This window comes from Gigantopelta aegis, chromosome 10 (genome assembly GCF_016097555.1).
Source record: "Gigantopelta aegis isolate Gae_Host chromosome 10, Gae_host_genome, whole genome shotgun sequence".
Taxonomy (NCBI): Eukaryota; Metazoa; Mollusca; class Gastropoda; order Neomphalida; family Peltospiridae; genus Gigantopelta; species Gigantopelta aegis.
This window is the reverse complement of record NC_054708.1, coordinates 47442414-47455675: the sequence shown is the minus strand read 5'-3', so window position 1 is coordinate 47455675 and position 13262 is coordinate 47442414. Positions and strand designations below refer to the sequence as shown.

Genomic DNA, 13262 nt, shown 5'->3' with positions numbered 1-13262 from the left:
TAGAAATTAATATTACAAAATTTAAATTTGTTTGTTTTGCTTAATGCCACCACTAGGGCACATTGATATTAATAATTAGCTATTGGATGTCAAACATTTGGCAATTTTAACAGTCTTAGAGGAAACCCACATTTTTCCATTAGTAGCAAGGGTTCTTTAATATGCACTTTGCCACAAACAGGACAGCACATACCATAACCTTTGATATACCAGTTGCAGGGCACTGACTGGAATGGGGAAAACCCAACTCACAGAATGGGTCCACTACTCCACTGAGGGGTTTTGATCCTACATTGCAAGCATCTCAGGCAAGCACTCCTATGACTGAGCTAGATCCCCCACCCCTTACCAAATTTAATACACGTTTCATGTTGCGTGTAAATTGTGAATTTTTGTTTGTGTTCAACAACTCAATTACTGCTCATATTTTATAAACAGTATGCCCTCATTTGCTGAGGTCGATATCATTATTTCCTTTCAGTTATATACTCTTCAAAAAAAGTAGGGGAACCTGAAATATTAATTTTAATATCAACTATTTGACTGATCATACGTTTTGACCACAGACATCCTAGTAAAGAATGTTTAGGTCTGTTATCAACACACCGAAACACATTCCATAGTTTGCACATGCATCATGCAGTTGCCCCGTATACGTGGGTGGGGTGTGATTCTCGATTTTGACAATTTCCAGGAAGGTTCATTAATCACTGTGCAACATTATTTCTGTCAATCTTTTTAATTCTGTTGATCATACAGTAGTTATTGTTTTGCTTTTAGTCATTTTTATTGTTTGAATTTGCAATTTACTGATAAAAAAATTTTAACTTTCAAATTTCGCTTCTGACCCCAATCGTCCTTCAGTGTCTTTGGTGGTCATAAAACCTACTGTAATACGGAACTACCAGTTGTAATGTTTGCCCAATTAATTCACTATTATCATATAACCATTCCCCACAGCTAATATAACTTACAATTTTGGCAATTGTAAATTCTTATTAGAGTTCCCCTACTTTTTTTGAAGAGTATATAAAGCAGAATTTTCAAATTTTAATTTTTGTATTTTACCTTTTTTTTGCTGCACAACAATATAATATACTTCACATTATATAATTTTCTATACATACTAAGTAGACATAGAATTAACACTGTACTGTATTTGATTTCTCAATTGTTAATCAATTTTGTACAATATGGTATCATAAATACGCTACTATTACAAAGTTACCATTTATCATTCTTTTCCATTCATTTTAACTTCATTATGAAAGAAAATTAACACTTTACAAAAATCATTATTTGGTGATTTATTTAAGTAACAAATGAGACCTCTGTGATTCTACACCTGTCATTTTATTCTATATTTGACTTTGATTTCCCTCCAGAAAAGATTGCATTGTGGCCATCGTACCGGGTGGAGAAGATTGGCGGCACGAAGAACCGGGAGCACGTGTTTGAGATCACGACTACGGAGCACCAGATCGTCCTGTCGTCGGACGACCGAAACAAGATGGACATGTTCGTCTTCTTCATACAGAGTCAGGCCAGACTGCTTGAGGAGATTCAAGGTGAGTTTGATCGGTCAGCCAGTCGGCATTATTCCACTGGTTATTAAAAAATCTGTAATTTTCGTGGGCTTGTGGTTTTGCTAAAATAAAAAAAATAAAACCACCAAGATTTCATTGGGTACTTAAATTCATGGATCATAAATTCGTATTATATGTATCCATGTATTATATTTTTGTTGTGTTCCTAAATTAGTTGACTGCACTAGTCCAAAAATTAGTTGACTGTCCTAGTCCAAAAATTAGTTGACTGTGCTCGTCCAAAAATTAGTTGACTGTGCTTGTCCAAAAATTAGTTGATTGCACCAGTCCAAAAATTAGTTAACTGCCCTAGTCCAAAGATTAGTTGACTGCACTAGTCCAAAGATTAGTTGACTGCACTAGTCCAAAGATTAGTTGACTGTCCTAGTCCAAAAATTAGTTGACTGCACTAGTCCAAAGATTAGTTGATTGCACCAGTCCAAAAATTAGTTAACTGTCCTAGTCCAAAAATTAGTTGACTGCTCTAGTCCAAAAATTAGTTGACTGTGCTTGTCCAAAAATTAGTTGATTGCACCAGTCCAAAAATTAGTTAACTGCCCTAGTCCAAAGATTAGTTGACTGCACTAGTCCAAAGATTAGTTGACTGCACTAGTCCAAAGATTAGTTGACTGTCCTAGTCCAAAAATTAGTTGACTGCACTAGTCCAAAGATTAGTTGATTGCACCAGTCCAAAAATTAGTTAACTGTCCTAGTCCAAACATTAGTTGATTGTCCTAGTCCAAAAATTAGTTAACTGCACTAGTCCAAAGATTAGTTGACTGCACTAGTCCAAAAATTAGTTAACTGTCCTAATCCAAAAATTAGTTGACTGTCCTAGTCCAAAGATTACTTGACTGCACTAGTCCAAAGATTAGTTGACTGCACTAGTCCAAAAATTAGTTGACTGTCCTAGTCCAAAAATTAGTTGACTGCACTAGTCCAAAGATTAGTTGACTGCACTAGTCTAAAAATTAGTTGACTGTCCTAGTCCAAAAATTAGTTGACTGCACTAGTCTAAAAATTAGACCACCATGAATAAAAATCATTTCACAGTAATCAGTATTTCTAAATTAGTCCTGGATATGTTGATGATGAAAAATGGTCCCATTTTAAAATAAAAAACAACTATGTTTATTTCAACCCATCAGTACCTCAAACTCTTTGTTTCAGTCCTTTCAAAATCAAGTCAATGGACTTTAAGTGTATGTGTATATAAAAAAACCCATTGATTTTATAATACCAAGAAATATCAAAACAGAGACAAGCATCTGTCACGGTTGGAGAGATAATGACTGGGAAGTGGAGGTGGGTAGCAAGAGAAGTTTGAAAGATAAGATGAGTTGCCAGATTGGGAAGAAATAAGGGAGAATTAAAAGAGAAAGAAAGAGAGAGGGAAAGAGAGAGGGAGGGAGAGAGAAAGAGACAGACACAGTGAGAGACACAGGTGACTTGACTTGACTAGGTATTTAAAGTGTCCTTATACCTCTATGGTTTCGAACATGCCTATCCCGAGTCCTGCTTCTGATAGGATCGGGGGTCCGACTCGGGACAGAAATCACCTGGAAATTTTGAAAATTTTGACCAGAAAACATAAAAATAAGTTGAAAGTGGAGGTTCATAAATTTTGACCGTGTCCTTAAATCAAAAAATGATCTATAACTAATTAAAGTAAAATAATTTGATGCAATTTTTGATGGGGTGATCTAAATATATTATAAATTAATACTTATAGTAAAATAATTTATACCCCATGAAGTTAGATGGGAAGATAAGAAGGTTGGCCCAAGCCCACAGAAGACACAGGTGAAAAGGAGGTAGTGTGATATAAACAAATACATGAACCAAGAAATATCAATCAAATAGTTAAATGCTTTAGATGCATAACATGGCCAACCCATGCCAGGTTTTAATACAGCTTTTTTATAATTATCTCCTGATTTGCCATTTATAGGCATTTCAGCTTTAAAAAAATAATATTTAGTAATTTACGACTGGTTTGTATATCCATCTGACCTGCTTCTTTTGAGATGGAATGGTTCCAGTTTTATGTATTCATGGATACCATACATGTTTTACGTTGAATAGAACATGAACATGAAGTATAACCATTTCTGAGTCAGTTTTTCTTAAGATTGATAATGCTAATATGTGAAAATAGGTTTATATTATGTTGTATTAAGTTTGGCATTTCTAGGTCTTCACCTCATTGACCCATGTTTCAGAGGTACATAACTTTTCTGTTCACATGAAATACTTTTGGAACTACTTCAAACACAGGGATGACAACAAAAAAACCCACCCACATTAGATTTGCTGAAAATGATGATGGATGAAACAGCTGTAAGTACCTGGGCCCTGTTCCACAAAAGAATTGTACATGTAGCTAAGGTTAATTGTAGTGACTTAAGGTGAGTTTTACAATTGGCACTGTAAGCTTTACAGCCGTTCCACAAAGCAACCTTACGGTAGTAGTAAATGCCCCTTTAATGATTAAAATCTTCTTTGCGAAGAAGTGCGAATTAGTTACGGTAAATACTAAATTTTTCTGATCATCTTGGATGTATTCATTGATATCGCACATCCATGAAGAAACTTTGTTAGTTTATTTGCTAGCCGATAACTGCCGAATGCATAAGGCATGAGAGTTATCTCCCGTATTTTCACGTGAAGGTCGTATGGCCTAGGATAGTAGAATGTTTTTCATCGAAGTTTCATAAACGGTATTTGGAATATATTAGAAAGAAAGACAGAAAATGTTTTATTTAACGATGCATTCAACACATTTTATTTACGGTTATATGGCGTCAGACATATAGTTAAGGACCACACAGATTTTGAGACGAAACCCGCTGTCGCCACTACATGGGCTACTCTTCCGATTAGCAGCAAGGGATCTTTTATTTGCACTTCCCACAGGCAGGATAGCACAAACCATGGTCTTTGTTGAACCAGTTATGGATCACTGGTCGGTGCATGTGGTTTACACCTACCCATTGAGCCTTGCGGAGCACTCACTCAGGGTTTGGAGTCGGTATTTGGATTAAAAATCCCATGCCTCGACTGGGACCCGAACCCAGTACCTACCAGCCTGTTGACTGATGGCCTACCACGACGCCACCGAGGCCAGTTTGGAATATATTAGATCCATTTTTATACAAAAAGTTAGTATCCTTCTTAGAAAATTATCAAATCATCGTCTAACTGCAATCTGACATCTATGTTAGTGGCTTACAACTGCCTCGTTCCAATTGTAAATTTTCACGGTAATTTAAGACAATAGTATGCTATGCCGTGTCGTGGAACAGGGTGGTGATTGTAGAACAAAATTAAGGTCACAATGATGGGTATTCATGATAATAGTAGTGCTAAGATCTCTTCATGGAATGAGGCCCAGAACTTTGTAATTTAACAATAAGAAAGCTAGGATAGCTCAACATACTAAACACCACCTGATAATTAGGTTCAGTGCTATTTAAATGTTTCTGTAGTATATCACTTGGTATGATACTTTTCAATGGTATGATACTTTTCATTATAAATATTAATTAATATTAACTGATGGGGTTTTTTTCTTGTTTTTTTTTTTCAGATGACTTGATCATCGTGTATCCGGAGAACTCGCAGGTGATGAAACATATTGGAGCTCAGAACACAAAGTGTATTCTGCACATATCTCCGTACGGGATAACACTAGCTCTTCAGGTAGTCTATTTACTCAACTTTTATTCTCTCACACAGGGTTTTGGATTTTAAATGGGAATGTTTTTGTTTTAAATAAAATATTATACATAGTTCCTTGAGGATGGAAGGAAAGAAGGAAGGAAATGTTTTATTTAACAATGCACTCAAAACATTTTATTTATGGTTATATGGTGTCAGACATATGGTTAAGGACCACACAGATATTGAGAGAGGAAACCCGCTGTCGGCACTCCATGGGCTACTCTTTTCGATTAGCAGCAAGGGATCTTTTATATGCAACATCCCACAGACAGGATAACACATACCACTGCCTTTGATTTACCAGTCGTGATGCACTGGCTGGAACGAACAATAGCCCAATGGACCCTCTCAACAGGGATCGATCCCAGACCGACTGCACATCAAGTGAACACTTTACCACTTGAAGATGGACGAGAATATATATGCAGTGAAACCTCTCAAGACCAGAACCTCTGTAAACCAGACATTTTGAAGAGTCCCTTTTTAAAAATCAGTACAAAACTTACCCTTTCTAATGCAGATCCTTCTTAATACTGGACATTGATATTTGGCCTCAAGGGTGTCCGGTTTAAAGGGGTTTCACTGTATATAAACCCCCCAAAAAAACTCAGCCCCAGAAGCCTTCCATTGATGGTGCAGTGCTTATTTCATTTGATTTAGTTTCTTTGGGGAAATGTGAGTACACAGTTACTGGTGCTATTTATTTAGTACAGCAGAGATGAACATCCTGTGTATTTTTAAGGAATTCCAAATTTTAGTGCTATCTGAAAACTGTAACACCAGACTTTTCAAAAACAAAAACATTCTCCAATGTCCAGTGGTAAAGCGCTCGCTTGATGCATGGTTGGTCTGGGATCGATCTCTGTCAGTGGGCCCAATGGGCTATTTCTCGTTCCATCCAGTGCACAACGACTGGTACCGGTATATCTAAGGCTGTGGATTGTGCTATCCTGTCTGTGGCATGGTGCATATAAAAGATCCCTTGGTACTGATTGAAAAATGTAGTGGGTTTCCTCTCTAAGTCTATGTCAGAATGTTTGACATCTAGTAGCCAATGCTTACTACCGTATTTGACCGGAAATAAGCCCAGTGGGGCCAAGACAACTCATTGTGAGCTTAGCATGGGGTGGGCTTATTCCCAGACAAGGGGCCAGGTTTGTTGAATTTTTTTTTTTTTTTTTTTTAATGAACTAGGAAGAAAACAAAAAACGTTCATTAGCACATCTATTAATTGGTGTTCCATTTGTTATTAATAAATAATAATTGTTTATTAATATAATTTTTTTTTTTTTACTAGTATCTAATTATCAGAAACACACCTTCTATGTTACAATTACTTACCAGTGCTGTTTATTTACATCCAAAATTTAATGCTGAGAAGACTTAAAACAACAGCAATTAACAACAAACTCAATAGCGTATACACACGTTTCAGACACAGGCAGCCAGCTTACAGTTACACTACAAAGAATTGTCAATCTAGGTCATTGTTCTTAGCCCATCAGAGTACTGTATTTGCCTAATTAGCATTAACTGCGGACCCAGTGTGGTGGTAAAAATAGACATTGGTTTTAGTTCAGCTTGGGTACTTCAAAGAAATACTGCAGGCATGAAATTGAAAACAATGTTACACACTGTTACTGTTAGACTGCTAAATCTCACTGGTGGTAAAATATTGTGTTACATTTGTGTTTAATTATCTGCAGGAGGTATGACCTTTTAAATGAACTTTCGTGTTATTTATAAGGTGACGAAGTTGGGGGTGGGCTTATTTACGAATGAAGGCCTCATTTCTTAAATTCTATCAAAACGGAGGGGGGCTTATTCAAAGACATGGGCTAATTTCTGGTCAAATACGGTAAATCAATGTGATCTAGTGGTGTCGTTAAACCAAAAAAACTTTAACTTTGGAAAATTTGAATGAAAGACCTCATACTGTCAATCATATAGGCAGCAATGATTTCTTCCTTAACACTAGACAATTAATCATTGTTATGAGACAGACTGTCCAGGCAGTTGAATCATACACCCATATCTTGTATATAAGCATAATATAAAATTAATTATTTTAATTTTTCAGGCAACCCGAAGTATAATTGCTCAATGGCCAATCAAAAGTATTAGATGTTATGAGAGTTCCGGTCAAGGTCAGTTGACGATAGAAGCTGGCCGTGTAGCACCAATGGGCGAAGGTGTTTACATTTTCCAGTGCCAGGCACAGGAGGACAACGATGTGTATGATCTGCTTGACAAATATATCATGGAGACCTTGGATAGGGCACAGGTAGGAATACAGATAACACTATATCATGCTTTATTACTCGTATGGTTAAAAATACCTTGGTACATATCAAAAGTGATACATCCCGCTAGAATGCCAAGTGGGACTTCAACGTCACAAGATGACGTCATCGATTGGTGTACTACAACATTACAGGAACGTCAGCCACGTGGGTTGAGTGATATAAATTAAGATTGACTATGGGTAATAAATAGGATATTAAACTCGCTACCATTTCGTATCATGTTTATGTCCCTTGTAAAATAATTTTCATTTTCACACAGTAAAACTTGTGACAATTGAAAATTATTTCACAAGGGACATAAACATGATACGAAATGGAAGCTTGTTTAATATCCTCTAATTCTTGCATTATTCACGGATGAAATGTAGCTTTATGTCAGACCCCCTGGATATGCGAATAAAGAAATCATTTGTCTAGTTGTTTAACAAAATAATTAATTTTAATTCAACACAAAGAACTTAATTTAATAAATATTTAATTGTTTGAAACCTGCATGGAGAGGAAGATTCATAGATGAAAATATTAATCAGGTTTTGTTGATCTAGGACTGTTAGTTTGCGAGAAATGGAGTCACACCAAAACTTATTTCTTGTTGTAGCTAGTGCACCACGACTGGTATACCAATGGTCATGGTATGTGCTCTCCTGTCTGTGGGATGTTGCATATAAAAGATCCCTTGCTATTAATGAAAAAATGTAGTGGGTTTCATTTCTAAGACTATATGTCTATATGTAAAAATTATCAAATGGTTGACACCCAATAAATCAGTGTGCTCTAGTGGTGCCGTTAAACAAATAAAACTTTGAAACTTTTTTTGTTAAGACGAGACAAAAATAGACCTTGTGATCCATTCTGGGACAGCTTTATTATAGACATCTCTCTTAGCTTTCTTGTAATAGTCTTGCACAAGGGAAATAACTCCAGTATGCTGTTTAAGATTACAGTGGTTATGGGACTTTGAGAAATTTCTTGTTTATGGTTTGTGAAAATGTTTTTGTAGCTGACAAGACGTGGAACAGCACAGGAGATTGAAGATTACCACCAGGAATTTAACCAGCTGCACTCTTTAACGATAGTAAAACCTTGTCTGCCTAACACAACAGTTATAGCACACACTTTGAAAGACAACTGGAACCATGACGTACCAGGTAATTTGGTAAATTCAGATAGGGATTCATAAATTGATAATCAAGTTGAAAATATTGTCCAGTCATAGGCATACGGGCTCCAATTTTTGTAGGGGGACAGGCTGGCTTTTGCCCGAGTTAAATGAAATTGCCAGAATCTGGATAACAAAATTCATTCATATTAGCATTACTACCAAACAGCTATATACGGTTGAAAACTATGGGTTTTTACATGTATTATAACTAATTTTGATGGTAGATAGTAAAATGGTCTCAGGTTAGTTCATTTTGCCCAAATAGCTCTGTAATTTTTGCCCGAATTTGAGGTTTTGCTCCAGCACTATGCTCCTGTCTCATATGCTTATGTGTCCAGTACCCACCCTTTATAGAATAAAATTGAAGAATTTGTCTTTATTTGTGTTAAAATAATAAAAGAAAATCTGTCAAATGCTGTATATAAAATATCCCTTGCTGCTAATTAGAAAGAGTAGCCCATTGTGTTACGGCATTGTCTGTGTGGTCCTTAACCATACATTTGTATGTCTGATAGTATTAAGTTAGTGTAATTAAAATGTGTTGAGTGTGTTGTTAAATAAAACATTCCTTCCTTCCCAAGATGCCATAGTCTTCATGACATCGTTTCAAGACTGTTGCACATTTAAAGTTCTCATCTAGCTGCTTAGAATAAGGCATTTAGTTGACAATCAAATCATACAGCTAATTTAAAATCAATTGCAAAACTATGTATTATGGGGTTTTTTTTTTTTTAAATGGATTATCAGTGTATTTTACAATTCACTATTTACTTCTCTTTTTTTAAAGGTGTAATACTACATTCTCAACAACAAATAACGCAAAAGAGTAGAGAGATGCTTCAGTTGGCTGAAAAGGAGAGCAGCAGTAAAGTGAACAGTGGAGCCCCGCCTCTTCCCTTGCCTCGCGGATCAGTCGTCTTAGTCAGGTAGCACTGCAGCTAGTATACTTCACCATGTCCTGGCTCAGTAGGACTAAAGCAGTCATTTTGGTTTTGTACTTTTGATTTGTGTGTGTGTGTGTGTGTGTGTGTGTGTGTATAGGAGAACACTTATATAGGCTCTGCCTGTTGTGCAATCCTTTTGACTTTTTTCTGATAAATAAAATATCTCAAAACAGAGAGAGAGAGAGAGACAGAGAGAGAGAGAGAGAGAGAGAGAGAGAGAGAGAGAGAGAGAGAGAGAGAGTGGGGGAGAGAGTGAGGAGAGAGTGAGGAGAGGGAGGAAAGTAGAGACAGACAGGGAGAAAGGGATTGAGGAAAAGAGAGGGAGAGACTCTGTGTTTACGGGAATTGTTTTTATGAAAATAATTAATTGCTCCCCGAACTTAGATTGAGCATTTATATTTAGCCAACTCTGTCCATCTGTAAACATTTCATTTCTGGAGCTAGTTCATAAAAATAAACTCGAATGTAAATGCACATTGAGTTTATAGGTCCTGCGCCATTTTCCATTAGCAAATACAGAGCCGTTCCGAGCAATTTTGCTCGCAACGGAATTGTGGTCGAAATAGCGACTGACTCCACGCTGACACCACCTTTTCCCACCCTAATCGTGTAGTGTGATCTTTTTCGGGCATATGCAGACTAAGAAATACTTACTTTGAAACGATCTTCACTTTGAATTAACTTAGTATGACTTGGGTTTAAAAACGCGCGGTGCATTATGGGAGGAAAAATGAAACTCGGAACAATCTGTATGTGGAAAGGATCGGTGAAGTCATTTCTCGTTCCATAATGAATAAAACAAAAACCATAAAACTAAAAATTAATTAAAGTTAATAAAATAACTTAAAAAGTAAAAATAAATTAAAGTTAATAAAATAAAATAAAAGAACATTTATTAATTAATAGAAATGAAATAAAAATTAATTAAAGTTAATAAAATAAAATAAAATTAAATTAAATTAAATTAAATTAAAGTTAATAAAGTAAAATAAAAGAACATTTATTAATTAATAGAAATGAAATAAAAATTAATTAAAGTTAATAAAATAAAATAAAATAAATGAGATTAAAGTAAAATAAAATGACATTTATTAATTAATAGAACACACACACACATACACACACACACACATATATATATATATACATACATATATACATATAGATATAGATATATATAATGTTTGGGTTTTTTGTTTTTTTTAAAATTATTATTATTATTATTTTTTTTAATTTAACTTTGTGTCAGAAAAACACAGACAAGGACATGGCTGAAATTGTCCGAAATGCCAACAATGTCTGTGTTCGTTCCCTGATTTTGGAGTTGTTGGTGAGAGTATTCCGGAAACCAATTGTGGTAAATGTACAAAAGAAGATGTTTGCAAATGTTCCAAATGCAGTTGCTGCTGCTGCTGCATTACAAGTTGTGGCTGCCAAGAAAAGGTTCAGTTTGGAATAGAAAAATTTCTTAAGTCGTAGAAATTATTGTTGTGGTTAAAGGCGCAGACCCTGCATTCAATCCGTAAAAATGGACACTAAGTTTGGTTAAGTTACAAACCTGTAAAACATTTGGATAAGTTTATAAGAGTGTGAAACAAGAGTGTGTGAAGTTGAAACGGTGAAATACAGCTAAGATAGACTAAAACTCGACCCCATAACTGTTATTTTCAGACACACATGCGTGTTTATAATTGTGAAAAATACATTTTGTGGTATTTCTGCGACTTTTAGTTATAGCATGTGCGAACTCCACGAAAGTTGACGTATCTACAAGGCATTTAGTTGTTGAGGATTGCCTTGCAACTCTGTGCCAGTCACTGGAATCGGCATGTTATTAACAAATGTGCATACCATATTGAGTGCAGAACCAGAGTGAACTGTGACGTTTGAATACCTCGAAAGTGGGCACCAAATGTCCAAACATGTGACCGATACTACACGCGATTTTATTATGTGCACCAACAATAAGCTGAAGGAATGTTGCCATCATGGTAAGACAGCGCAGCTCGAACCTTTTAATGAGGAATCATTTCTGTTTAAGTTATGTAAAATCCTGAACAAGGCACACATCAAATTTGGTATATCTTGTTCAACTCTCTGGCCTCCTCGTGGCGAGCAAGGGGCAACAGTAACGTTTTTACGTACTGGCAAACAAGAGAGAAATATGTTTCATTGCCACCCCCCCCCCACCCCCACACACCCACCCCCGACGTTTTCAGAAGAAAAACTCAGAAAAAAAGACAGGTAAGTAACACTTTAAAACTTAGTACTTGTTTCAGTTATTTTTAGAGAAATTTATGAACTTTGTTTTTCGTTAAGAAAAAAAATGAAATAATAATAATAATTTAAAAACAAACAAAAAACAAAAACATTATATATATCTATATCTATATGTATATATATATATATGTGTGTGTGTGTGTATGTGTGTTCTATTAATAAATGTTATTTTATTTTACTTTAATCTCATTTATTTTATTTTATTTTATTAACTTTAATTAATTTTTATTTCATTTCTATTAATTAATAAATGTTCTTTTATTTTACTTTATTAACTTTAATTTATTTTATTTTATTTTATTTTATTTTATTAACTTTAATTAATTTTTATTTCATTTCTATTAATTAATAAATGTTCTTTTATTTTATTTTATTAACTTTAATTTATTTTTACTTTTTAAGTTATTTTATTAACTTTAATTAATTTTTAGTTTTATGGTTTTGTTTTATTCATTATGGAACGAGAAATGACTTCACCGATCCTTTTCCACATACAAGATTGTTCCGAGTTTCATTTTCCTCCCATAATGCACCGCGCGTTTTAAACCCAAGTCATACAGTCGGTCGTTTTTCCTTTAATTCAAAGTGAAGATCGTTTCAAAGTAAGTATTTCTTAGTGTCCATATGCTCCAAATAGATCACAGTACACGATTTGGGTGGAAAAACGTGATGACAGTCGTTTTTCTTTTAGTTTGACCGCAATTCGGATTGAATTCCGTTCCGAGCAAAATTGCTCGGAAGGGCGCTAATGGCGTTGTTCGTCCCCAGGATTAACCTTTGGTAGTGCTTGCACTTGTAGCCAAAGTTAATCTTGATGAACTATTCTGGAGCATATTTTTCTTATCAATTCATATAGGATCATCAAACCTTGTGTGCAAGCACAACTTGAGATGGCTGTTTGTCACGGACTATAAATTGCCACCTACTTTACATGCATTACTGTACATTAAAGGGACATGCCCTAGTTGTTAACCATTACGCCGTTGTTTTTCGCTATTAAACCCATTTTTTCACAAATAAAATTGCACTTTACTTACCGTTTATTATTTAGAATATACATTTCCATTCACCTGAAATGTTTTCTGGTAATCCTGGTAATCCTGGTGTTTGTAATACCACAAAACGCATTTTTCGTATTTCTTAAAAAGCCACGTGCTTCTGAGAAAAAAAAACGTTGAGCAGACAAGGTCTAATCTATTTTTAGAGGGGATATTCCCATTTCAATGTCACAGACGTTGGTATACCACGTGACCGTTATCAT

General features: G+C 35.2%; 1 protein-coding gene across 2 annotated transcripts in view; it reads left to right on the top strand.

Moving 5' to 3' along the window:
- LOC121382805 overlaps positions 1-13262 on the top strand; it is a 46145-nt gene that overhangs the window by 28087 nt on the left and 4796 nt on the right. Inside the window, exons 3-7 of one of the 2 annotated variants that reach the window (XM_041512424.1) lie at positions 1386-1568; positions 5176-5288; positions 7390-7593; positions 8616-8763; positions 9565-9703. In XM_041512424.1, the coding sequence (XP_041368358.1) occupies positions 1386-1568; positions 5176-5288; positions 7390-7593; positions 8616-8763; positions 9565-9703 (787 nt within the window). Of the gene's footprint in view, positions 1-1385; positions 1569-3799; positions 3927-5175; positions 5289-7389; positions 7594-8615; positions 8764-9564; positions 9704-13262 lie in introns of those variants that run through there. The other variant, XM_041512425.1, reaches the window with a different exon arrangement.